This window comes from Myotis daubentonii, chromosome 2 (genome assembly GCF_963259705.1).
Source record: "Myotis daubentonii chromosome 2, mMyoDau2.1, whole genome shotgun sequence".
NCBI classification, from domain to species: Eukaryota; Metazoa; Chordata; class Mammalia; order Chiroptera; family Vespertilionidae; genus Myotis; species Myotis daubentonii.
The window spans coordinates 199,268,020-199,295,922 of NC_081841.1; the positions used below are offsets into that span (position 1 = coordinate 199,268,020).

Here is a 27,903-nt window from a genome sequence, read left to right on the forward strand (position 1 = left end):
GGGAGCTTCAGTTGCCCGCCAGCCTGAAAACGGCCCTCAGCCCCTCACCCAGACTGGCCAGGCAACCCAGTGGGTAACCCCACCCCAAAAGGGGTGTGACCAGCTGCAAACAGCCATCATCCCCTCACCCAGGCTGGCCAGGCACCCAAGTGGGACCCCCACCCTGATCCAGGACACCCTTCAGGGCAAACCAGCCGGCCCCCACCCATGCACCAGGCCTCAATCCTATATAGTAAAAGGGTAATATGCCTCCCAGCACTGGGATCAGCGGAGCAACTAGGCCTCCCAAACCCGGGATCAGCGGAGTCGCGAGGCCTCCCGGCACCGGGATCAGCAGAGCAGCGAGGCCTCCCGGCACTGGGATCAGCGGAGCTGTGAGGCCTCCTGGCCCCTGGAGCAGCATGACAGGGGGCAGCGCCCAAACCCCCTGATTGCCCTGCGGCTCTGTGTGTGACAGGGGGTGGGGCCACAACCTCCCTATCCACCCTGCTCTGTTCGTGACAGGGGAAGGCGCCCCAACCCCCTGATCGGCCCTGCTCTGTGCCTGATAAGGGGGAGCTCCCCAACCCCCTGATCGGCCCTGCTCTGTGTGTGACAGGGTACGGCGCCCTAACCCCCCCATGGGCCCTGCTCTGTGTGTGACAGGGTGGAGCTGCAACCTCCCCATCGGCCCTGCCCTGAGTGTGACAGGGGGAGTGCCCCAACCCCCTGATCCGCCCTGCTCTGTGTGTGACAGGGGACGGTGCCCCAACTCCCCTATCGACCCTACTCTGTGCGTGACGGGGGGTGGGGGGGAGCTCCCCAAACCCCTGATCGGCCCTGCTCTGTGCGTGACAGGGGGCAGCACCCCAACCCCCTGATCGGCCCTGCTCTGTGTGTGACAGGGTACAGAGCCCCAACCCCCCTGATCGGCCGGCTCTGTATGTGACAGGGGTGGCGCCACAACCCCGATCTGCCCTGCTCTGTGCGTGACAGGGGGTGGCGCCGCAACCTCCCCAATCGGCCCTGCCTTGAGTGTGACAGGGGGCGGCGTCCCAACCCCCCATCGGCCCTACCCTGAGCATGACTGAGGGTGGCATTGCAACCTCCCGATCCACCCTGCTCTGTGCATGACAGAGGGAGGTGCTCCAACTCCCCAATCGGCCCTGCTCTGAGCCCGACCAGGGCTGCGGGGCAGGCACCTAGGGATTGGGCCTGCCCTCTGCCACCCGGAAGCGGGCCTAAGCCAGCAGGTCATTATCTCCCAAGGGGTCCCAGACTGTGAGAGGGCACAAGTGGGGCTGAGGGACACCCCCCACCCCGCCAGTGCACAAATTTTTGTGCACCGGGCCTCCAGTTTATTTGTAAATAAACAAGATTAACATAACTGATAATTACTGAAGATGAGTGATGGATATCTGGGATTTTTATTATAGTCTCTTTCTTTTATATCCGTTTGAAAGTTTCTATAATAAAAAGTTAAAAAACAAAACTGTGGGGCAGGGATTGAAAGTAGACTTTCCTTAAATATACACTGTTTTCAACATTTAACTTTATATCAACTGTAAATATTTTACATAACTATAAAAAAATAATGAAATGTTTTTAAATCCCTAAAAGAAAGCAAAAACTACTCAGTATTGAATTGAAAGAACCACCTCACAAAGAGAAACTATTTCAAGTGGACATAAAGCATAGTAATTTGACCAACATCCCTATTGGGATATGCAAACTTTATAGAGTACCAAAAACAAAAAAAAAACTTGAAGTTTCTTCAGTCATCATCTGAATAATTAACAACATTGTTAGTATTTTTGATACTGTTGTGTGGGTACTATAACTGCAAATGAATGACTATGCTGTGTGGTTGAAAATCAGTATTTTTACAATAGGAGATAAGAGATATAAGAATAATAAAATTTTACATTTTTAATAGTTAATTTGAATTTGAAATATCAGTAAGAATTCAAAAACTGCCAAAGCCGGTTTGGCTCAGTGGATAGAGCGTCGGCTTGCGGACTGAAGGGTCCCAGGTTCGATTCCGGTCGGGGGCATGTGCCTGGGTTGCGGGCGCATTCCCAGTGGGAGATGTGCAGGAGGCAGCTGATCGGGGTTTCTCTCTCGTCGATGTTTCTAACTCTCTATCTCTCTCCCTTCCTCTCTGTAAAAAATCAATGAAATATATTTAAAAAAAAAAAAGAATTCAAAAACTATATATTTTAAAAAGACTTACAAAATACTTAATCTAAGTAACTCAAACAGTTTCCTTAATGGATATCCTTAGTGGTATATTGACTTCAGAGAGGGAGAGAGAGAGGGAAACATCTATCTATCTATCTATCTATCTATCTATCTATCTATCTATATAAAAGGCTAACATGCTAAGTGTCTCTCCCTCCATCTTCACTAAGAAAGGATGCCAAGGGCTGTAAATCCCTCAATGTCCCTCTCTCCAACTCCAAACTTACTCTATCATCTCCTCTGGCTCACGAAGAAGTTTCTCAACTTTTCCTCACCCCCAACCATATTCCATCCTTTTGGTTGCATCTTCTCACCCAATACACTAGGTTACTCTCCTCTGCTTCCAAACACACTTGAGCCACCTAATCCTAAAAATTCTTCCCTCTATTCTGCTTCCCAGTCAAGTGACTACTTTCTTTCTCACTTAATAACAAACTCTGGAAGTATACTAGTGTACACTATCTCCTTATCCAAACCTCCCATTGATTACTTTAATACTATATTAAACTCCCACCATGAAAATCAACATCTTTTTACTGCCAAATCCACCAGTTTCTTTTCAATTCTCACATCACTTGTCTGCAAAATAATTGTGTCCTTGCTTGGTTTGCATTGTATGACTTTCCTGATTTTCCTACTACCTTTTGGAGGGTTCTCTCTCATTGTATTCTTTTGGATCCTCTTTTGCTGTCACCTATTCTAGATTCTCAAAGATCTCCCCTGGCAACACTATTCAGTTTGGTAATTCAGTTATGCTTATATTTGATGACTCTCTCAAATCACTATCTCCAGCCCCCATTCTCCCTCCTAAGCTCCACATCTATTGTTTTGTTACCACAGACAACAAATACTGGATGCCACAAAAACTCTAAAATTCGACATAAAAAAAATAAGAACAGAAAATCACAAACTTCTCTTTAATCAACTGCATACATTGCATCCAGAGCTTGGCTCATAACTAACTACTGTGACTAATTGGTTTCCAGCAGAAATGAAAGAAAGGCAGTACATAAACCCTTACCAAGTCTTTACATTTCATATTTTTTAAGCTCCTCTATGAACCAATCACTAGTTCTTTTGGTACAAAACTAAGCCATATCTTTCCATAAAAACCTTTTCCTCTTCGTTTTTATTCCTATGAAACCTTTATTCCTATGAAATACTAAAACCTCAGAATCACCTTCTCTTTCTCCTGCATCTCTCACTACCAGTTGATACATACCTGGAAAATGTCTTTCAAATCCATGCAACTTGTTTTGAAATGAATCCAAAAAATAAGATAGATGCCCTGACCGGTTTGGCTCAGTGGATAGAGCGTCGGCCTGCCGACTCAAGGGTCCTAGGTTCGATTCCGGTCAAGAGCATGTACCTTGGTTGCAGGCACATACCGAGTGGGGAGTGTGCAGGAGGCAGCTGATTGATGTTTCTCTCTCATCGATGTTTCTCTCTATCCCTCTCCCTTCCTCTCTGTAAAAAATCAATAAAATATATTTTTAAAAAATGAATAAAATAGATGTGATAAAGCAAATATAATAAATGCTATTTATAGAATCTAGGTGGTAGATATATAGGTATTCCCTGTATAATTCTTTCAACTTTTCTGTGTGTTTGAAAATTTTTACAATACAATGTTGGAAAAAAACAAAACCTGACCACATTCAGACATTGTTTCAAATTCATTTAAGTTCCTCTCTCCTGGTCTACTTTGGGAGCCTAACTGAGCTCTCTGTCTCTCTATTCCTTGTCATTATAATCCTCCTCCAAAGCAGGTCCCCCATGATCCCTGCCTCCTGGTATTCATATCCTTGTGAACTTGCTTCCCACATTGTGCCAGGGTTGATCTCTATGACCAATATGATGGTATATCACTTCTCAGATTAGGTTGTAATCTCATCTGTGCCTTCCAGCTTTCACAAACTCTCTCTGGATGACTTGTTCTGGGAGAATATGTAAATCATCTAGGGATCTTGGTAAAATGCACATTCTGATTCAGTGCATCTGGGGCAGGGCCTGAGATACAGCATTTCCAACAAGCTCCTAGGTAATGCAGATGCTACTAGCTCAGGGAGCAAACTACAGAGCTCTAAGTATAGCTATATTTAAATATGTAAAGATAGAGTCAGGTCTTTGTAGTAGTTTAGTGCAACATCATCTCACTACTATATTCAATTCCATGGAGTAATGCTTCTCAAACATGAGTGTGCATACAAATCACCTGCGTATCTTACTAAACTGCAGCAGTAAATCTAGAGCAGGAGATTCTGCATTTCCAGCAACCTCCAAGCAATACTAAAGCCTCTGGTCCAAGGACCACATTTTTAAAATTTTTTTAGTAATAAGGTTTTTTTTGTGGGTTTTTAATATTTTTATTTCAGAGACGAAGGGAGAGGAGAGAAAGATAGAAACATCAATGATGAGAAAGAATCATTGATCAGCTGCTTCCTGAATGCCCGCCCCCACTAGGGATGGAGCCCACAATCTGGGCATGTGCCCTGACCAGGAGTCGAACTGTGGTCAACGCTCAACCACCATTGAGCCACACTGGCCAAGCGAGTAATAAGGTTTTAAAAGGCCCCTAATACCTTTTGTTTGTTTGTTTAACATATTTGATTATAGGTAAATGTAAAACTTATGTCCAAACCAAAATAAAGTTAAAAGACAAATAAGGAATTTGGAAAGAATCATTTGCAACACCCATGACAGCATGCATATCTTTTGCATTAATTTTCTATTGCTGCATAAATTACAATCCTATACTTTTCAAGTTTCAGAAACATCAACCAGAAAGATGAGCTCTTGAAATGGTTTACAAATGACCATTACACATTCCAGCTTTACATTCAACTACTCCAGCACCTTCACCCACCCTGTGTGCACGCCTATGCTCCAACCATGGCTTACAACTGCCTCTGCAGTATTAAAAATCTTAACTTCTGTAACCTTACTCTGAAAACACACTTTCTAAAAATTTTGAAAGTACTTATTGAGCATCTAACACACTTTTGTTTTGGTAATACAACAAGCCCACGTAGAAGTCTTCAGTTTAAAACTTCTCTCACCCAGCCGGCGTGGCTCAGTGGCTGACCTATGAACCAGGAGGTTGTGGTTCGACTCCCAGTCAGGGCACATGCCCGGGTTGTGGGCTCAATCCCCAGTGTGGGGCGTGCAGGAGGCAGCCAATCAATGATTCTCTCTCATCATTGATATTTCTTTCTATCACTCTCTCCCTTCTTCTCTGAAATCAATAAAAATATATTAAAGAGAAAAAAAGACTTCTCCTCTCCTCTTTCCCTTCAATTGATCTTCCATCTAGTTTGCCTATTTTAGGCTGAGCGTTTCATCACTCTACCATGGGATTAAAGTCTCACAGGCTACTTATTCCAGATTTAGGCAGAGCAAATACAGACCCTTCTTCACAATTAACCTTTCACTACTACATGTTTTTTTCTCACACAATATTTAAGATATAACATACTATAAAACCCACCCTTCTTTTTTTTTAATTTAATAAATGTTTATTTTTCAAAATGTACAGCTGGTCAGATCTGTTGTTCATGCATCTTCTCCAGCAGCTGGGGTGTATCTGGTGTAAATCACTTGAGCTCTGTGTTTGAGACTAGTTTAATAAGTCCTTTACTAAGTAGCTCCTGAAGGGCTGCCCTGGCCAAGGAGCCGCGAATCTTCAGCCTCTCGGAGACCACAGCTGGGGTTATAAGCTTGTAGTTGAGAACTTCCTTACAGAGCTTGTCATATGTGACTTTGTCAAGCAAGACCAGGTAAAACCCACCCTTTAAAACACAATTCAATGGTGTTTTATTTTATTTACTTATTTATTTTGGTTAATATTCACCCAAGGATTTTTTTCCATTGATTTTTAAAGAATAAAAGGGAGGGAGAGGGAGAGAGGGAGAGACAGAGAGGGAGAGAAAACATAGATGTGAGAGAGATACATTGACTGGTAGTCTCCCGTATGCACATGCACCTGCACCAGGCCGAGGACTGAACCTGCAACCCAGGTATGAGGGAGAATCGAACCCTCTACCCTTTGGGAGCAGGCCAGCGCTGTAACCACTGAGCAACACCGGCCTGGCCTCAATGGTTTTTAGTATAGTCAAAGTTGTGCAATCATCATCACAATCTAATTCCAGAATATTTTCATCATCCCCCCCCAAAAGAAACCATACCCTTTATCTACCACCCCCAATGTCCCCAGTCCCCCAGACCCTGGCAACCACTAAGCTGCCTATCTTTATAGATTTGCCTATCTGGACATTTCACATAAATGCAACATAAAATATGTGATCTTTCCAACTGGCTTCGTTCATGTAGCAGGAGGTTTTCCAGGTTCATCCATGTTGCAGAATGTTATGTATCAGTACTTCTTTCCTTTCTATGGCTAAATAATGCCATTGTATGAATATTCCATATTTTATCTATTCATCAGTTGATAGGCATTTGAATTATTTCCACTTTTTGGCTACTTGGAATTTGAATATACGTGTACAAGTTTTTATGTGGACATATGTTTTCAGTTCTCTTGGATATGTCTCTAAGAGCAGACTTGCTGAGTAATATGCTAGCTCTCCGCTTAACGTTTGGAGCAACTGCCAGACCATTTTCCAAAGCACTGAACCATTTTACATCCCCATCAGCAATGTATGGGAATTTCACTGTCACATCTTCCAACAATGAGGATGTTATAATTCCTGAACGAAAGGAGAGATGTGTCCCACACCATATGATGAGAATTCGAGTCTAGGACGAATACTGCATTAACAAAGCATAAGTACTGTAGCTTTCTGGCAGAAACACAAGAAATAAAATGGCATAGGTCCGATTATACTGAGCAAACGAGTTGACCTCTGAGAGCCAACCGTTCTTTAATCGTAAAATAGGGATGCTGTGTGCAATAACATTTATGTTGCAGTCGCCGTGAAGATTAAATAACCTCCCCCCCTTCTCTCTCTCTCTCTCTCTCTCTCTCTCTCTCTCTCTCTCACACACACACACACACACACACACACACACACACACACACACGCAAGTGATTTCCAACACCGATTATTCGTGATTCAATCCTGGGCAGGGCATTCCGGGCAAAGGCTAAATGCCCAGATCCCTCCCCGCGCGGGAGGGGCCGCTGGCAGGCGGCGGGGGCTGCAGCCACCTCCCTGCGCGGGAGCCGGCCTGACAGCCACGCAGGATAAATGGCGAGCTCGACCAGCAGAGCTGGGTCACTTCAGCCCCGCATCGCTCCCAGGCGAGACATCCCGCATCCTCTATTTAGCTTAGCAAGTCAGCGCAGGATCTTTTCCCCCTTTTTAATGGTAATACACATTTATTATGGTCGAAGTGGAAAAGGAGGGGCAAAGAAAACACGAGCATATCCCAGTCTCTTATCGCTACATACTTCCCCAAAAGGTAAACAAATATGAAACCCGATCCATGACGAACTCTGGAGGTATATCTATCTCCACGGCCCTCACCCCCAAAGGACCCCCTAGGACAAATGGCACAAAGCTTACCTGGTGGCTTCCCCCAGCTCGACCCGGCTCCGTCCAGGTGCCTCCAGAGGGATAGTAGCCATCGCCTCCTCCGCCTTCTCCCGGCCAGGTGGTCTCCGCCGGGCCGCCCCCGCGCACCCGCCAGGAAATGGGAGGCTGAGGAGGTTCAGGACGAGGAGGATATAAGGGTGGAGGTGGGTGCACCGGCACATCTCCACCCCCAGGCCCGTAGTAGCGGCCATAAGACGAACCATCACTGGGGCCATAGCCCGAGCGCCTTAGGGCCGACATGGGCTCTACTGCCCCTAGGAGCTTCCCGCCCCCCACAGCCGGCCCACTGCGCAGGCGCCAGCCAGCGAGCGGGAATGGACAGCAGTGAAGGGGGTCGGCCAACAATAGCCAATCCCAGGCCAAGTCCCGCCCCTTCGGCTCCCGAGTGCGGAGGGTTGAGGGATGGATCTCTGTGACTCTGGGGATCGAGGGATCAGGAAGACGAGGAGCAGCACCGTGTTCCTTAGAAAGGAGAATTCATTTTCCCTCCGCCTGTGCCATCTAGATTCCTTTTCCCCTCTCTTCAAGGCTGAGGAAAGGGTGTCCCAGGACCGCACGATGGCCCCGCCTCTTCCTGAAGACAGCACGTGGTACCGGAAGTGGGTAGGGATAATATGGAGGAGCTTCCGGCGTGCCCCGGCGGCTGAAAGCCGGGGCAGAAGTGCGGGTCCCGGTCTGGGTCCCCGTCCCCGTCCCGCCGAGGCGGCGACCACGGTAGGAGGAAGAAGGTGTTGGACGCGCGGGCCCTTCGCCGCTTTACGTTGCAGCCTTATCTCAGCTCAACATGAACTATATGCCCGGCACCGCCAGCCTCATCGAGGACATCGACAGTGAGTTGCTCATCTCCTTCGGGTGAAGTCTGGGTGAGCCCCCTCCTCCCCGACGAGGAAGCTCGTAGCCTGAGTGTGGAGCGGAGGGCAGTGTGTGCTTAGCCGTTCCGGTGTTTGGCGGTGACGTCCTCCTCGGGGACGCACCGTTTGCCCACCTCCTTAGCCCCCCTGTTAGGTCTGTGCTGCTCCTCGCAGCCCAGTTCCCCGGCTGCTCAGCCCCACGCTGGACAGTTCCGTCCTCCCGCGGGACGCGCTGCCGGGGACCAAACGCGAAATCTGCCCCCGCCCAGGCAGCTGTCTTCCTCTGCGATATTTCGAAGTTCCAGGTTGTTACTGGTGCAAATACTTAGAGAAAGGATTCAAGAAATGAAACTATTAAGAAACAGCATCTGGATTTAATTGGCAGTAAACGTAGGCTTTCTGCATAAACTCAGTGGCCATTAGCAGTATTTTACCGCGAGGATCTTCAGCACTTGCAGGTTGTGATAGAAGAGACCATTGCCGGACAAGGTATTGACTGACTTTTGTGGAAAGGCTGAGTCACTTGAAACTTCTTCCCACCCCCACCCCGTTAGACCGTTTTCTTTTGCTTTTTTAAAAAAATATATTTTATTGATTTTTTACAGAGAGGAAGGGAGAGGGATAGAGAGTTAGAAACATCGATCAGCTGCCTCCTGAACACCCCCTACTGAGGATGTGCCCACAACCAAGGTACATGCCCTGGACCGGAATCGAACCTGGGACCCTTCAGTCCGCAGGCCGACACTCCATCCCCTGAGCCAAACCGGCCAGGGCCGTTTTCTTTTTGCTTTTACTAAGAAGGCCTCCCTATTCCTCGTCATTGTCCCGAAGAGGAGCTCAGTCCTGTACAAAAGAGGAGCCAGTTACAGTTGTCCCGTCTTTCCTTCTGCTAAACTCTCATCTGTGAATTATTCCTCAAGTAACATTTTTCTAATCGTTTAAATCGTGTGATTTGTCTCATTAACTTGCAATTGCTGCAAAATGGTTACACATAGTTCCAAACAAGTTACAAGTCTCTGCAGTTACTATGTGTGCAAATTAAAGAATGAATGTATAACTAAACTTTTTTATCGTCTGAAATTATTTTTAAAATCTAAATTAGTGATTTTGCTATTGAAGGGAAATGCAGGATAAATTGGACCAAATTCATATAAATAACCACTGTACAAATCTATCTGTAATATAATGAAAACTGAAGTTTTAGCTGTCTGTGGATGCCCTTTTGCCCTCACCTCTCTTGTGTATATCTGAATTATTTCAGGCCCTAACACACTCTGTATTTTTACTAAAAATAATTTGTGGCTCTTTGCTGGTGTGGGTTCAGCTGGTTGGGCTACATCCTGTGCACTAGAAGGTTGCTAGTTCGATTCCTGGTCACAGCACATGCCCATGTTTCGGGCTGGATCCCCAGTAGGGAGCGTGCAGGAGGCAGCCAATGGATGCTTCACTCTCACATGGATGTTTCTCCCTCTCTCTCTCTCTCCCCCCCTCCCCCTCCCCCTCTTTCTCTAAAAATCAATTTTAAAAATCTTTAAAATAATAATTTTTGTTCTCAAGCCTTCTAACCTCTTTTTTGTAGATTCCAAGCTTCCTCTACTGAAAAATTAAAAACCATTTCATATGTGCCTTTCACTGCCCCCCCCCCTCACTTTCCTCCTCTCACCTTAGTCTCTCTAGCATTTTCACCGATCCTTTCATTTGAGTGGAAAGTATTCCTCCCTCTCAATTTATGTCTTTTCTCCCACTACTTCTGGAACCTTCTATCATTAATATCCTTTTTCTCCCTGGATTTTTCCCTTCATTTATGTTCTATTCTGTCCTTATCGTGTGTGTTTTTTTTCCAGTTGTGTCTCTCCATTAAACTTCCATCCCTTTTTTTCTATCCTTACCCCCAAACCACTTGAGCCATCTCCATTTTGACTCTTTCAGGCCATCTGCAATAGACCACCTGTTACCCCATAATTGATTTTTGTTGTCATCACACTCCTGCAGCTCCAATCTTTAAAGGCATCGGTCTAATGCACTCCAGAGTTTCCCCTTCCCCTCTGCAGCATTGTGATACTATACATTGTGATACTAGATTCTTAATCTGTGTTCTTCATTTCTCTGACACTGGCACTTGATTTTCTTATTTCAACTCTTATGTTCCCTAAAATAGATTGTCTCTTGGGTTCCCTCTTTGGCCTGCTTCTTTCTTTAAGTCTCTAGGAAATCTCGGGGACTTTAATATTATATCACCTCTCTGTTTGGCTTGCTTCTTTTTTTAAGTCTGTAGGAGATCTCCTGGACTTTAATAATTATATCACCTATCTGTGGCCTTATCCAAAATCTCTCTCTCTCTATTTCTGACCTCTTTGCCATTCCAGTCTTACATTTCCAACTGTCTTGACACTTCTATATAAGTGTCCTGATAGCACTTCAGAATTACAAACTTTTGGTAACTGGTCCTCCCTGCCATGACAACTCAAAATGCCTACGTGTTCTTTAATTTATCTCTTCAGCACCACACTTTCTCACACGTACCCACATATACACTCTCAGTTAGCTGTTACTTATACCTGCACAGTCTCAGTTCTCTCGTCTCTCCCTTCTCCTCTCTACCTTGGTTCAGGTCTCTTCTTTATGCCTCAGACTCCTGGAATAGCCTCAGTCGCTCTCCCTTTTTTGCCAGTTCAGTCTTCAGTGTTTTTTTATTCCCAAAATCGACCTGTTCCCAGTTCTTTTTGACATTGTTTACTGTTATTTCCTTTCACACCCTCAACTTTTCACCACACATATGGTTACATTGCCCTTTTCTCCTGCCTAATTACAGATTTCCCTCCCCTTCCCTGTCACTATTCCCAAGGCCAAAAATTACCTACTTTTCAAGGACCAATCCAGATACCATACTCCAGCTACATACTGAATTTCTCTCAGTCTCATATAATTAAGATGTATTTTCTTGTGGAACGCAGTTGTAAATTCTTTCAGGGAAGAATCGCTGTCTTTTCCTCTGTCCTACACCTAGACGGTACTTTATGTGTGGTATTAAAACAGCAAATGAATGAACTTTGCTAGCTATTCTAGTGGCTGGTTTATCATCATTCTTCAGAGTCAGCTCTAAGTCACCTCTTCAGAGAGATTTTCCCTGGCCATCCTCTAGCCACTCTCTTCCGTAGCTACATTCCCTCCCTTCATCATATACCTTGCTATCTTACATATTATACCTTTGTACTAATCATAATAGGTTATTTTGTTTGCCTTCCTCCACCAGGAATATAAGTTCATAAGGTTGGTTACTTCTTGAGTCTTATTCTCTAATGTATATCTAGGCCCCAGAACAGTACATAGCACTCAGTAAATATTATTGTATTTTTGCTCTAGCTTATTATCAGCACCCTCCTTTTACATGTCTGGGACATTGTTTTTATTTAAAACCTCCCCTGATTCATAATTCCAAAATGTGAAATAGAAACTTTTCTAAGTTCATGGGGGGGAAACAATCCTAGAATTAAGATCACAAAGATCATGCAGACTAAACTCAATTTGCAGATATAGAAACTGACATAACACTAGGTAGACATGGAGGAGTAACTCAAACATGCGTATCTAGACCAGTCAGGCTTTCTGGCTACTCATCCAGTCCCTTTTCCACTCTGCCACACTACTCTGATTCTCTTAATTCAGTGATTTTCAACCTTTTTCATCTCATGGCACACATAAACTAATTACTAAAAGTCTGTGGCACACCAAAAAATATGTTTTTGCCAATCTGACCAAAAAAAGGCACGATTTTGATTCATTCACAGCAGACAGCTATTGTTGTGTTGGCTGTTGTCCCTTTTTTATTTGACAGTCTAAGGCAGTGGTTCTCAACCTTCCTAATGCTGTCACCCTTTAATACAGTTCCTCATGTTGTGGTGACCCCCAACCATAAAATGATTTTCGTTGCTACTTCATAACTGTAATTTTGCTACTGTTATGAAGTAATGTAAATATCTGATATGCAGGATATATTTTCATTGTTACAAATTAAACATAATTAAAGCATAGTGATTAATCACAAAAACAATATGTAATTATATATGTGTTTTCCGATGGTCTTAGGCGACCCCTGTGAAAGGGTCGTTCGACCCCCAAAGGGGTCGCGACCCACAGGTTGAGAACCGCTGGTCTAAGTAGTCAGGTATTGCACTAAGAGATCACTGGTTCGATTCCGTTCAGGGCACATGCCCAGGTTGCGGGCTCGATTCCTGGTAGGGGGTATGTAGGAGGCAGCCAATCCGTGTTTTGCTCTCACATTGATATTTCTTTTCTTTTTTTAATAATTTTTATTGCTTGAAGTATTTCAAAGAGTATTACATATGTCTCCTCCCCCCCCCCGCCCCCCCTTGACATTCCCCCGGCCCCTACCCCCTAGTGCAGCCGTGGGTAAACTACGGCCCGTGGGCTGGATCCGGCCCGTTTGAAATGAATAAAACTAAAAAAAAAAAAAAAAAAAAGACCGTACCCTTTTATGTAATGATGTTTACTTTGAATTTATATTAGTTCACACAAACACTCCATCCATGCTTTTGTTCCGGCCCTCCGGTCCAGTTTAAGAACCCATTGTGGCCCTCGAGTCAAAAAGTTTGCCCACCCCTGCCCTAGTGTCTTGTGTCCATTGGTTATTCTTATTTGCATGCATATAAGTCCTTCGGTTGATCTCTTAACCCGCCACCCCCACCCCAAACCCTCCCCAGGCTTCCCACTGTAGTTTGACAGTCTGTTCAGTGCTGCTCTGCCTCTGCATCTACCCCTGTTCATCTGTCTATACTGGTCCCCATTATCTGTCCCAACCTCACCAGGGCCGTTTCGTCCTCACCAGGGCCGTCTTGACCTCACATTGATATTTCTATCTCTTTCTCCCTCTCCTTTTTTTTTCTGTCTTAAAAAAAAAAAAAATCAATAGAATTCCTGAGGCACACTGGTTGAAAATTGCTGTTTTAATCTAAACCCCAGGCTAACTTGGTCCTCCAATTTCTTAATGAACTCCAACTTAAATACATTGGAAGAGGAAGTGGTAGAACTTAAACTAACAACTTTATATTTACTGTTACCCTGTAAGCTCCCTGAAGCTAACAGTTTTCATTTTTTAAAGATCTTTTTTCCTGTTCCCAGAAAAGCACTTGGTCCTGCTGCGAGATGGAAGGACACTTATAGGCTTTTTGAGGAGCATTGACCAATTTGGTATGTATTAGCTACAGACTTCTCTTATAGTCTGGATAATAAGAGCTGCCGATCGTATTTTTGTTATTTCATATTGTAAGGCATTTATCTGCAACTTTTTCATGTGTCTGGCATAATGGAATACTGTCCTGAGTCATTACATCATTGTTTCCTAAATTATGACAAGATGATTCAAAAGCTTGTATTTTCAAGCTTATATTTCTAAAACTGGTTTTCACTAGAACATACGATTATAATGTCTTGGACTATTGTTTTTATTTTCCCCATTAGAGGGAGCCAAAAGATAGAAATAAACTCAGTCCGCTGAAAAAGCTGCTCAGTTGTACATTGGCTTGGGTGCAACTACTCTTCAAAGCAGTTCCTGCACTGAAGGCAATCCCCCCATCCAATGAAAATTGGATAGAAGGCACTTTCTATAGCTTGTTAGGGACCCCAACATTAAGCTCAAGATTTTTCACTTAAGGATACATCCGACTCAAGAATCTCAGTTTTTGTTTTGCATATTGCATTTTTCTAAAGAGATCTATGTTTGCTTTTGTTTCAAGAAACTTCTTAGTTCATATCAACATTTGTTGGACATCTTCTAGGTCAGTGGATTTGGGCATGAGGAAAATAACAATGTAATTGAAACACTTATAAGAGTTATAGAAGTTAAAGAATATAGATACCTGCTTTCTTCAAATAAGGCAAAGAAAAAAATAATTATTAACATATTGGGAGTTCTAAATCTTTTTTTAAAATACATTTTTATTGATTTTAGAGGAGAGGGATAAAAACATCAATGAGAGAGAGACATCGATCGGCTGCCTCCTGCACACTCCCTAATGGGGATTAAGCCCACAACCCAGGCATGTGCCTTGATTGGGAATTGAACCGGATCATGGGTCGTCACTAAACCACTGAACCACACCAACTGGGCGGGTTCTAAATCTTAAGTCAAATTCATCAGACTACTTTGAGGGAAAAGTAATAAACACTGACTACTCTCAGATTACCAGGTATGGGTTATCTGACAACATGAAAAAATGAGTTTTTGCTGTATCATAATTCATGGATGCTTGTATTGGGTTAAGTAAATCCTAAGTACTGAAACAAAGTTAAATTTTGGTAACTCATCACATGCACACACCCGACAACATAGAAAAAACTAGAGTTTTAATCTTTGCAGTTGTTTAGAGTCTTCCAAGTGCCCTACTCATTTATATTTTCTTACAGCCATGTTCATTTTAACAGTTAACTGATAAATGAATTTAATTTTTTTAAACTTTTCCCCACCATCACTCATGTATTAGTGCAACATAATCCTAGATACTCTCTCAGTTTGTAATTGGTTAAACATCTCTTAAGTGGTGTGTTGTAAAGAAATAGGAGATTGTGTTTGAAATTTTAGTTTTTCCTAAAGTCAGAAAGTTTTGCAATCATGTTTAATTAAATCTTTTTTACTCAAAATAACTGAGTTATAGACCTTTACCCAGTAATTTAAACTGAATATCTTTGTTTTTTCCCTATACACTTATAGCTAATTTAGTGCTACATCAGACTGTGGAGCGTATTCATGTGGGCAAAAAATACGGTGATATTCCTCGAGGGATTTTTGTGGTCAGAGGAGAAAATGTGGTCCTACTAGGAGAAATAGTAAGTGAAAACTGTTAAGCTGCTATAGCATGGGTCTTGATAATTATGAGAGTTAGTTTTTTGGTTTGTTGTTTGTTTTGGGGGTTTTTTTGGTCTTTTCAAGAAGAAAAATACATTTTCCACATTTCACCCAGCTTCTCACGGGAAACCACCAAATTAGCTTAGGAAAGCCACAATTATAAAAGGAAAGTTATAGATAATTAACTTTGTTTCAGTTGCCTCTTGGCATTTTTAAAGATTTGATCCCATTAGCAGCAAAATATCATTAATTTTACCTAATATCTTCAAAAACTGCCATCCTCCAAATGTGTTCATTAACAAATTATTTCTGCTATTTCTAATAGCAGAAAATTGAAAAACTTGAAAAGAATGATTTGATAAAAATTTATATACATTTATATTTTGTAGTTATTTAAGCAGTTGGTCATAAGTAGTTTTCATAACAAAGTTAGCTGTGTTGGGGAGGAAAGTCACAATGCATATTCAGTGTGATACCCATATTCTTAAAGGGGAGAGGGGAAGGAATGCATGTAGGAGAAGGCTTTCTGTAAACTATCCTGGTAATGGATTTCAGTCAGCTTCACCTGAATCCTTAGCTCAAAACCAATGAGGAAAAAGAAAACGACTAGCTGACAGGTGTGAAGTTAAATCTTCTAGCGTGTGTGTGTGTGTGTGTGTGTGTGTGTATGTACACGTATATACACACATGTATACATATATATACAAAACTATTAGAAAACTTATATACAGGGTGGGACAAAAGTAGGTTTATACGTCTTCATATCAAAAAGAATACAGTAATTAATTAGTAATACAAGAATAAACTGTTTCGTGTACTCACAACTATAAACCTACTTTTGCCCAACTCTATATATAAAACTAAGAAGCACTCAATATTTTAAAAAGATAGACCTGATTTCATGTTTTACATGAAACGTAACTTAAAAGTACCTTATTTAATACCTTTGACTTGATCCTGCTACTTCTGATTATTGGGTCCAATAATCAGAAAAACTTTGATGTTTGCTTGATTTTATCTTTTCCTATTTTGTTTTTATTTTTTTATTTTTATTTTTTAAATATATTTTATTGACTTTTTACAGAGAGGAAGGGAGAGAGATAGAGAGTTAGAAACATCGACGAGAGAGAAACATCGATCAGCTGCCTCCTGCACATCTCCCACTGGGGATGTGCCCGCAACCCAGGTACATGCCCTTGACCGGAATCGAACCTGGGACCTTTCAGTCCACAAGCCGACGCTCTATCCACTGAGCCAAAGCAGTTTCGGCCTATTTTGTTTTTAAAGTTTTCAGTAAATTTCCCAATACCTAGCCACATCTTAAATCAGGTTTTGAGAGTATTGATTCATTTTAACAAAAAGCCAGGGTCCAGTTGGTTCAGAGACCTTGTATGAAATAGTTAGCTGGAAATGACTACTCAAAACTACCCAAGTGTGGCTATGAAATGCCTTTTTCTAATTTTTAAAATATTTTTGTAGTTGATGCTTTTGGTTCAGTGTATCATTTCTTCCATGTTTATGCAGCAGAAATTGTCATCTCCATGTATTATGTAAAGGTTAAAATAAAGCACTATACTACCTGGAGATGTGACTGTGAAGTAGTCTGCCAGTATATTAAGAGGGGCTAACCCCTCTCTGGTCAGTAGGATTGTGGTTGATTATTTTTTTTCTTTTTTTATACTTCTCTGAATTTAATTTTTGAAGATGAGATCTATTACTTCTATTAGGGATAAAGAGCTAAGTTAAAATATTTACACATACTCTGCTTCAGATTTATTGTAGTGAACATCACAGAAATGCTTTCTATGCCAGTTACATTGGCACAAATTGACCCTATGTAGATATATGTATATGTGAAGAGAAATGAATGAACTTGTGTTTGTTCTTAAAGATTCATAATATCCTGGTAGCCCTTTTGTGGAGAAAAGTACTCTTTTTATATGTTATGGTTTGGATGCTGTAGAATTTTTGCAGTGGTAACACTAAAGAAAAACAGGAATGCTTACATAGTTACATGAATCAGTAGTCAGTTTGAAGAAATTAAGTACCAATTCTAGGGAAGCCATCTAGATTCTGCAAACATTTCATTGCTTAAGAAGTCCCTGGATTCTGCCTCAAGGATGATGGTACAAAGTCTAAAGTAACAAGACAGATTCTTGGGAACAGCATCATCATAACCACATAAATAGCTCAAGTGAGTAAACTAAGCTAAGAACATGATCTTCCCTTCAGCTGCTACCCAGGGGTTATGAGGGCAGGTTACACTTGATAACATATTTTTCTGGGTGCAGTTAACATTTGACCCAGGGCAGATTTTGCTTATGTCATTTGTGTGGCTTTCATCTACCCTCTCTGGAGAGAGTCCTTCATCTGATGTGTCACAGCCTGTGGGTTCTGAGGCCTTGGCGGCATCTGAAGATTAGCATCCAGAGGAACATTTGGAGAGTTTGTGTATGTGTAATGCCTTCACAGAATTGTATCAATGAAAGAGAAGAGGATAAGAACTAAGAATATCCTGTTTGTATAGGCTTTTCAGTTACAAAAACAGAGTAATACCTGTAAGCTCATTTTAAAGAGAATGAACTGAATCTACGGATAATAGTGAGATGCTTTTATAGCAAGATTCTGCATTACAAGATTAGTTATTAAATGTTTATAAGTTATTTAAAAATAAAACAAACATTTTATGCCATATTAAGAACAAAATGACAGTCAATATTTGCATTGTGGGTCTTTCAAGAAGTCAATATATACATGGAAAAATTGGAAAGTTATTCACCAACTTGTTATTCCTCCATACTGGAATTAAGGATTTTTTTGTGCTTGTCTATTTTTTTCATCTTTTTTTTTTTTTTTTTAGTCCTCACCCGAGGATATTTTTGCATTGATTTTTAGAGAGAGTGGAAGGGAGAAGGAGAGACAGAGAGAGAGAAACATCGATGTGAGAGAGACACATCGATTGGCTGCCTCCCGCATGCACCCCGACCAGGGCCAGGAATCTGCAACCAAGATACACGCCCATGCCAAAACCGGTTTGGCTCAGTGGATAGAGCGTTGGCCTGCGGACTGAAAGGTCCCAGGTTCGATTCCGGTCAAGGGCATGTACCTTGGTTGCGGGCACATCCCCAGTGTGGGGTGTGCAGGAGGCAGCTGGTCGATGTTTCTCTCTCATCGATGTCTCTAACTCTCTATCTCTCTCCTTTCCTCTCTGTAAAAACTCAATAAAATAAAAAAATAAAAAAAAAAAAGATACACGCCCTTGACCGGAATGGAACCTGGGACCCATCAGTCTGCAGGTTGATGATCTCTCCACTGAGCCTAACTGGCTAGGGCTGCTTGGCTGGCTTTTAAATGTCATACAATGAGCATCGATTTTTTTTTTAAATAATGGCAAAAATATTTTAGTAAGTAAAATGATTTTTTTGTAAAATCCTCACCAACTGATACGTTTTTCATTGAATGAGAGAGAGAGAAATAGTTGCTTAGAGAAAGAGAGAGAGAGAAAAACATTGGTCAGTTGCTTCCCATAAAGCCTGACCAGGAATCAAACTTCACCACCTTTTGGTGTATGGGATGACACTCTTCAACTGAGCAGTAAGCAGGGCATTAAGCAAAACAAATTTTAATTCAAGTAGAGAACTATATTGGGGCCAAACTGGTGTGGTAATCTAACTGCTCTGCTGAGGTTTTCCCTAGACTTGTTGTCATAGAGGGGAAAGGGGTCTTGTGTTTTCATTTAAAGACTCCTAGTTAATGCAACAGAAGACAGTTTATTGCAGTGGTTCTCAACCTGTGGGTCGCAAACCCTTTGGGGGTCGAACAACCCTTTCACAGGGGTCACCTAAATACATCGTGCATATCAGATACTTACATTACAATTCATAACAGTAGCAAAATTACAGTTATGAAGTAGCAACGAAAATAATTTTATGGTTGGGGGTCACCACAACCTGAGGAACTGTATTCAAGGGTCGCGGCGTTAGGAAGGTTGAGAACCACTGGTTTATTGCCTTTGGTGGGAGGGGGTGCTTCTTTGACTCAGTGTTCTCTACCTTATTGAGCAACAACCACCAGAGTTTAAGCTGACTTTGATAATGTAAATATACAAAACATATCTAAAGCCATCTTGGCCTCGGTAACTTCTCTCTTGGATTCTCTTGGGTTGGAGAGCGAGCCTTATCTTATTTATATATTTAGTTAGTTGTTTTTTAAGAAAAGTAGTTATTGACTAGTGTAGGACTTCGGACAATCTAAAGCTTTGTTATACACAATAAACACTGTAACTGATCCCTATTACCACATTCATGTAAGTACTCTATAGTAGTGTGGCCAGCCATTTCTTTGTAAAACTTATCTATTCCTAGGAGAAGGCTATTTCAGCCATGTCACAATTATGAAAAAATACCCAAGCCTGACATAGGAATCCATTTGCCTTGAGATCTGCAGTGTCTACTATTCTTGGTCAGCTGAAGTTTCTTAAACCTTGTTTTGTAGGACTTGGAAAAGGAGAGTGACACACCCTTGCAGCAAGTGTCTATTGAAGAAATTCTAGAAGAACAAAGGGTAGAACAGCAGACCAAGCTGGAAAACGAGAAGCTGAAGGTTCAGGCTCTTAAAGATCGAGGTCTCTCCGTTCCTCGAGCAGACACCCTTGATGAGTATTAACTCTGCTCCGAGGCTATTGCTCTTGGGGAGCAGGGGCTCTCACTGAATGAAAATGACATTTTTCTTTTGGATTCTTTCACATGTGCAACATGAAGAAATCATGTGGCTTTCCCCCTTTTTATTAACAAAATCATTGTTTAAAGAAATAGCTGGATGGACTCCTTTCACACATCACTATGGAGCCAGCAACTACTTTTCTATGTTGCTCTTCTCATCCCAAATTAGAGTTTATAGGGAATAGTCTTCATTTGCTTGTAAATAAAATACGAATCTCAAAGTTGTCATGTTATTTCCCAAGTTTGAGTTGCCTCCAAAGAATAAGCAAAATTAAGTTTCTGGTCACAAAGGTATAACCAGTCCACACACTGGGATTTCCCCTCTGTCACACTTGCAAGTTGCTAGTTACTTATGAAGGAATATTTCCATACTAGGTATCTTGTGGTCATCCCCTCTCCCAACTGATGAGAAAAACACATTTTTGGCCTTCAGAAAGAGGCTTTCCGTGAAGTTTCACAGTTGCTGGTTATAACAAAAGCCTCAGGTGTGAGAAACAACATCACTACTAAAGTTGCTGTTCCGGCTTCACCAACAGCTATTCGAAGCAAGGTTCCCCTGAGATCCAGCATTTAACTAAGGTGACTTTTTCTCTGTTAATTTAGTTTAGTTTTCTAGCCCTTCGGATTGAATCTTGAGCCTCTTGTGCTATTCTCATCAAAGAGAAGCACAAACAAAATGGTGTTTCAGTGGCTGATACATCTACGTTATTCCTGCTGACCACCCACAATGATGCCACTTTTTTAGTATGATGTTTACTGCGTGGTAAGTGTAACAGGCTGCTTGCAGAGAGGACGGTGTAGTTCAGTGGACAATATACTGAGCTGGGAGTTTAGGAGTTTATGTTAAAATTTTCACTTTGTGCCAAAGCCGCCAGTGGGGGATGTGCAGGAGGCGGCTGATCGATGTTTCTCTCTCATCGATGTTTCTAACTCTCTATCTCTCTCCCTTCCTCTCTGTAGAAAATCAATATATATATTTTACAGAGAGGAAGGGAGAGAGATAGAGAGTTAGAAACATCGATGAGAGAGAAACATCGATCAGCTGCCTCCTGCACACCTCCTACTGGGGATGTGCCCGCAACCAGGCACATGCCCTCGACCGGAATCGAACCTGGGACCTTTCAGTCCACAGGCTGACGCTCTATCCACTGAGCCAAACCGGTTTCGGCGAATAAAATATATTTTAAAAAAACAATTTCACTTTGTTCTACCCCTAGCATCTTAGGCTTGAGCAAGTCTCTCTTCTGAATTCTCAGGGTTTTTTTAACTGTGGAATTATTACAGGCATTTCATTTTCATAATCCGTTGAGCAAAGATGTCCTTTTCATAAGATTTATATGCATTCCCCCTGAATTATTTTATAGCATTACGTAGACTTAACATTTTATGAGCTCAGGTGTTTTTAAAACTGCCCCAGATGCCTATAAACCATTTGATTGCTGAGCTCTTCATCACTGAGTTGATTTTAACATAATTTGTGAAGAAACAGCTGTACTTAATGATTTATCAAGTGTATTGTGCCTCAAACCATTTAATAACCAGAATTTTTTAACTGCTCATACACAGGGAGAAAAACACCATCACCACCTTTTGAAAAACATGTCTAACTAGATAATATTTGTTGGGAGTCAGCAGGATTACAGCATTTGCTTTTTTAAGCACCACCGTTTCAGAACTTTTGATCCTTCAAGAAATTTGAACTGTAGTTACCTAGTTTTTTCAACCTTCAACTTCAAACACAATAACAGGAGTTATAATTTATTATGTTAAAGGAGGAAAAGAGACTGAATTCTAACAATTTCCCAATCATAGCAAGGTTTGGTTCATTGTTCTGAGACTTTTGTCATGCAGGCAGCATCGAAGAATTAGACCTCGCAAGTGAAACTAGACTACCAGCTTCCTTCCTCTTCGTCACCAGGATGTTCATTGAAGTGGCTTGCCCTCAGCTCTGCATAGCCCAGGATTTTTGCAGATACTGAAATCATGCTTTTTTTCCTATTTATACCTTTGTTTTATCTTTTTTATTTTTTAATTGATTTTAGTGAGAGGAAGGGGGAGGCACACCCCCTGACCAGGGATGGAACCTGCAGCCTGGGTATGTGCCCTGATGGGGAATTGAACCTGCAACTCTTTGGTGTATGGGACAATGCTCCGACCAACTGAACCACACCAGCCAGGGCCTGTTTTATCTTTTAATAGTTTCTTCCAATAGGGATTCCCATGAGACTGCTTTCAAGGAAGACAAATGAGGAAGATCTACTGAAACCCCTTTCCTGACCATCTTTATTCTGATATACTTGAGTATAGCAGCATATCTCTCACACCTCCAGCTGGCCTCTTTCCCTTTCCTTGGCCTTTGATCTTACATTGCATGCTCTTAGCTAAGTTTAAACCACACTGTCTGCTTCCCTCCCAAGTCTGATAAACTCCCAAAAGGCCTCACAATAGCCAGATACCCTTATACTGTCTATTATGGAAGGTTCCTCAGGGAAGCCGTGCCAACGTGAACCCACAGGTATTGCACAGAGGTGAAGACAGGAAAATGGTCTACAACTGCTGGCTGGCAGTCCCAGGCAGAGGGCAGTGCCGACAGCAGAGGGCGCAGGCCAGCAGGCAGAGTGGATACACCTACTGTGAGCAGTTTCCAACCTCTTGTCTCCGATTCATACATGACATTCATGGTGGCACTGCACAGCTCAAGAAATGGATCCCAGGAATTGTACCTGGCAAGAAAATAGGAGAGGCAATTAATGAGCAGTCCCCCACCCCTTGACTCCCCCCCAAAAAAAGAAATTATACATACATACATACGTGTGTGTGTGTGTGTCTATGTGTCTGTGGGGCATTTTCTCACCTAAGTCATACTAAAAAAGATAAACATCCAATTTCCTTTCTCATTAGGAGCCAGCGTTCCCCATGAGGTACAAATAAGGCATTTTGGTTGTAGATGTTGCAGGCTGATGCACTAATGCTGAACCAACCTTCCAGCTTGAAGCTAACCAACCCTGCTCATAATCAAGGAAAGAGCGACAGGAAAGAGTCTAACTCCTACATAACCTAGGAGTTAATGTGAGCTGAGCAGGAATGTCATCGGTGATACAATGCACATGTGTTGTACCAATGCAAGAACTCCTAACAGTGACACAATCTGTTAGGACTAGGTTAAACCTGGGAGAGGTCAAGTTTTTGCCAATGAGACTGAACATGATCATCTTAATTTAAACCTAGGTTGTAACCTACTAGGTCTTGATATGAATTTAGTGAGTTATAACCAGCATTTAAAATTGGAATAGCCCCTGGCCAGGTGGCTCTGCTGATTGGAGTATTGTCCCATACATCAAAAGATTGCAGGTCAGGGCACATATTTAGGCTATAGGTTTAATCCCTGGTTGGGGCACATATGGGAGGCAACTGATCGATGTTTCTCCTCTCTCCTCTCTTCTCTCTCTCTCATCAAGAAAAACATAGTCTTAGGAGGCAGCTGATCCATGTTTCTCTCTCATCGATGTTTCTGACTATCTCTCTCCCTTCCTCTCAGTAAAAAAAGAAAAACATAGTCTTGACCAGCATAGCTCGATGGTTAGAGTGTTGGCTTGTGCACCAGAGGGTAGCGGGTTTGATTCTGGTCAAGGGCACATACGTGGGTTGCAAGTTCCATCTCCAGTCTTAGTTGGGGCAGGTGCAGGAGGCAACCAATTGATGTGTCATTCTTACATCAATGTTTCTCTCTCCCTCCTCCCTTCCACTCTCTCTAAAAATCAATGGAAAAAATATTCTCAGGTGAGGATTAAAATACATAATTAAAAATTGGAAAAAAATTAAAAAATTAAAAAAATGGTATAGAATATAGAGTGCATTATATAAAATGTATACATGCATGTATAAAATATATTTATCGGTAGCTGTTCAGAAACATTCAAAAAACTGCCTTTGTAGTAAATTGTTATATGCTATTACAAATAATAAAGAAAAGTATATGTCCATTCCCCATCTTTCACCTCACCCTCTGAAAATCACCTGTGCCCTGGATGGGGTTAGAATTTGTGGTTCTCTGTGCTTGGAACATGCTTGCCCCAGGTAGCTGCAGGGTCCTGCCCTCACAATCCTCAGATCTCTGCTCAACTTTCACCTTCCCTGACTACCTCTTTCAAATAGCACTTCCTGCCCTGGCCAGTGTGGCTCAGTTGGTTGGGTGTCATCCCATGCACCAAAGCGTTGCCAGTTCGATTCACAATCAGGGCATATGCTTGGGTTGCTGGATTGATCCCTGGTATGGCGCATGCAAGAGACAGCCAATGGTGTTTCCCTCTCTGCTGTTTTTCTCTCTCTCCCCCTTACCATACCCTCAGTGAACTTGTACTTACAGTCACCCTTGTACAAATAAGAGTAATATCTGTGAAATGATGGTGACCAACTCAGATTAAGGAATTGTGTGCTGGATTACATAAATATATTATAAGGGAAGATAATCAATAATTACCTCCAGCCTGGCTGGCATGGGTCAGTGGTTGAGCATCAACCTATGAACCAGGAGGTCACGGTTTGATAACCAGTCAGGGCACATGCCTGGGTTGCAGGCTCGATCTCTCTCTCCCTCTCCCTCTGCCTTCTTCTCTGAAATCAATAAAAAATATATTTAAAAAAATAATAATTATTTCCAATCCAAGTAGTCAAACTTGCCTTAACTTTCTGCTACCTTCTCACAATGGAGGAAAACACTCTATTCTCTCAATATTAAATAAGTAAATAGCCCTAGCTGGTTTGGCTCAGTGAATAGAGCATCTGCCTGTGGACTGAAAAGTCTTGGGTTTGATTCCAGTCAAGGGTGCATGCCTGAGTTGCAGGCTCGATTCCCAGTATAGGGGGTGTGCAGGAGGCAGCCAATCAGTGATTCTCATCATTGCTGTTTCTATCTCTCTTGTCCCCTATCCCTTCCTCTCTGAAATCAATTAAAAAATAATTTTTTAAAAAAAGCAAATACCTTATAAGCAGTCCAAGGTTTGCCCTCACCTCCAGGCTGGCCACCCTTAAGAGGTGTAAAAAAATCATCAACAGTTATTGAGAATCTATGAAGTACCAGGTTCTATACTTTCCAATAATTTATTAAACACTAGAGGCCTGGTGCATGAAATTCATGGGATGTCTGATGGCTCAGGCCTGCTCCCCACAGGGAGCCAGCAGTCAGACCAAGGGGTGCATGATCAGGGCTGGGGAGGGACGCGGGAGGTTGGCCATTCAGGGAGGGGCTGCAGGAGGGCTCCAGGGCATGTCCAGCCCTTCTTGCTCAGTCCTGATCGGCTGGACCCCAGCAGCAAGCTAACCTACCGGTCAGAGCGTCTGCCCCCTGGTGGTCAATGCACATCATAGTGAGTAGTTGAGTGGCGTTAGCATATCATCAGCATATTATACTTTGATTGGTTGAACAGCTGACCAAACACTTAGCATATTAGGCTTTTATTATATAGGATTTATTCAGTGTCTATTAATGATCAGGTACTGTGCTAAGTGCTAGATATTAAAAAAAACTTGGAAAAATGCAAGTCCTATGGAGTTTATAGCTACATAAAAAATAGGGAACTGTGTGGGGGAGGGGGTATAAGGAAATATCAAATATCTGTACTTTCCTCTCAACTTTGCTTACCTAGAACTACTCTAAAAAATTAAATCTCTTAAAAAATGGAGGAGGGGGAGACAGGAGCAGAGAAATGGGCAATAGTGTTATTGATACTTTGACAAACATCTATCAAGGAGGCCCAAAGGGAAAAGTATTGCATTCTAATTAAGAAGTAGGATGTGAGCCCAGCCGGTGTGGCTCGGTGTTGAGTGTCAACCTATGAACCAGGAGGTCACAGTTCAATTCTTGGTCAGGGTACATGGCCAGGTTGCAGGCTCAATCCCCAGAAGCGGGTATGCAGGAGGCAGCCAATCAATGATTCTCATCATTGATGTTTCTATCTCTCCCTCTCCCATCCTCTCTAAGATCAATAAAAATATATTCTAGAAAAAAGAAGTTGGGTGATGTGGGGCCCAAAGGGAAGCCCTTGAGGACAGGTAACACTGGGAGCTGCCTTGAATGAGGAGAAGGCATGCATGGGGCAGACCGCAGGCAGTCACCTCAGCACAATGCTAAGAGTGGCTGGAGAGGAAAGCCAGGGTGAGAATTCAGAGGCCTAGGGACTGGGCTGAGAAGTCCAGATTTCATCTTATGGGCTCTTGATGTACTATTACCTCATTTAAGCCATATAACTCCTCCCCAAAGGATTACAAAAAGGAAAACAAAACATCTCTCTATTCTACAGATAAGAAAGTTGAGATTGAAGATGTGAGCGACTCCAACCATAAAGTAAGTGGTGGAACCAGGACTGAAGGTCTCCGAATACAAAACCTGTGCTTTCTCCGCTCCAGTTCACAGCATCCTCACTACCATCGCAACCAACCCAAAGGCAGGTGCTGTTGCCCAGTGCTCACCTGCTCTGAGCCAGGGCCCAGACAAGTTCAAGGTCCCTCTCCTCAACTCTCAGGAACCTGCAGAGGAATTAATCTTCCACCACAACCTACAATTTCATGGCTGAACAACCAAAGTTCCCCAGGACAGCCAGCTCTCAACCCTCAGATCCCTTCTCCATATTGTTGGCCATTTGTTCTTCTGGGATACCCACACTCCATCCTCTATCTCAAACCTGGCTAACTCCTTCTTGCACTTCCCACACACAGCTCTCATGTCACTTCCTCCCAGAAGCCGTCCATAACACTTCTCCCTCTCCCTGTGTAATTAGGTGTTCCATCCCTTGTACTCCCAAAACCCCTCATGTGCTCTACAACTTCCCATATTGGATCGTATGGTTCATTTTCCTCATAGCTGTAGAACCACAGTGGATACTCAATAAAGGATTGTTGAATGAATGAATGAATGAATGAATGAATGAATGAGTGGAGTCTTCTTTTCTGCTCACCCTGTCTCCCTCCCCTGGCCCTGGGCCTTTCTCTCCAACACTCTGCATAGCCTCAGCCAGATCTCTGGTATCTTCCTTCTGACCAGTTGTGTCCATCTGATCTCCCTGCGGGGCTCTGCCTTTAAGACTAGAAAGACTGAAACTTAGTATATACCTATATTGCCCAAAAGCAGTCAAAATGACTGCATTGTGAAAGAATAATATCGGAGCACTCTTCACTTATGTTCCTTAGCTTTTCCAATAACTCACTTCTATTCGACATTTCTTTCATGAATTTAGGGCACAAAAGAAATACAATAAACAACTCATTAGAACAAGTATCACTGCATAAAGATTCGAATAACAAGTACTAGTTTAGCTTATTGAGCAACTGCAACTTATCAAGTATCGACAATTTATCATGTACTTGTATGTTATCATGTGACGGTCATCGAAAAAAAAATGAAAACTGTTATTTCAATACAAAGCCAAACTGTTATTACTCAATTCAATAATAAGAGTCATTTGATTATTTAAAATTTCCCAAGCAGTCAAAATGACTGCTTTTGGGCAATATAGGTATAACACATATATATATACCGGAAATGAAGGAGGGGGGAGGTAACTACAATCGTTAATAAACACATTTATATGTTGTACAAAAAGTCACAAAATTCTAAGACATTGTGTCCTTATATACATAATTTTTTTTCTAATTGAAATTAAAAAGCAGTCAAAATGACTTCCTTGGGCAATCTAGTG

The 27,903-nt window shown here is 42.3% G+C and overlaps 2 protein-coding genes across 11 annotated transcripts in view; one reads left to right on the plus strand and one right to left on the minus strand.

Moving 5' to 3' along the window:
- BAG4 (BAG cochaperone 4) overlaps positions 1-8,015 on the minus strand; it is a 44,680-nt gene extending 36,665 nt beyond the window's left edge. For all 3 annotated transcript variants that reach the window (XM_059685401.1, XM_059685400.1, XM_059685399.1), the window contains exon 1: positions 7,746-8,015. In XM_059685401.1, coding sequence (XP_059541384.1) covers positions 7,746-8,015 — 270 coding nt within the window. The remainder of the gene's footprint in view (positions 1-7,745) is intronic.
- Positions 8,016-8,177: 162 nt separating this feature from the next.
- Positions 8,178-27,116, plus strand: LSM1 (LSM1 homolog, mRNA degradation associated). Of its 8 annotated transcripts, none has more exons than XM_059685412.1 (4): positions 8,178-8,605; positions 13,746-13,834; positions 15,354-15,469; positions 26,509-27,116. In XM_059685412.1, the coding sequence occupies exons 1-4, from the start codon at positions 8,178-8,180 to the stop codon at positions 26,533-26,535; spliced, it is 660 nt and encodes a 219-aa protein (XP_059541395.1). In that variant the 3' UTR covers positions 26,536-27,116. The 8 variants fall into 8 exon arrangements, with proteins under 8 accessions (XP_059541395.1, XP_059541394.1, XP_059541393.1 ...); XM_059685411.1 differs by lacking the exon at positions 26,509-27,116 and adding an exon at positions 20,813-21,074; XM_059685410.1 differs by lacking the exon at positions 26,509-27,116 and adding an exon at positions 20,585-20,806.
- Positions 27,117-27,903: the final 787 nt, after the last annotated feature.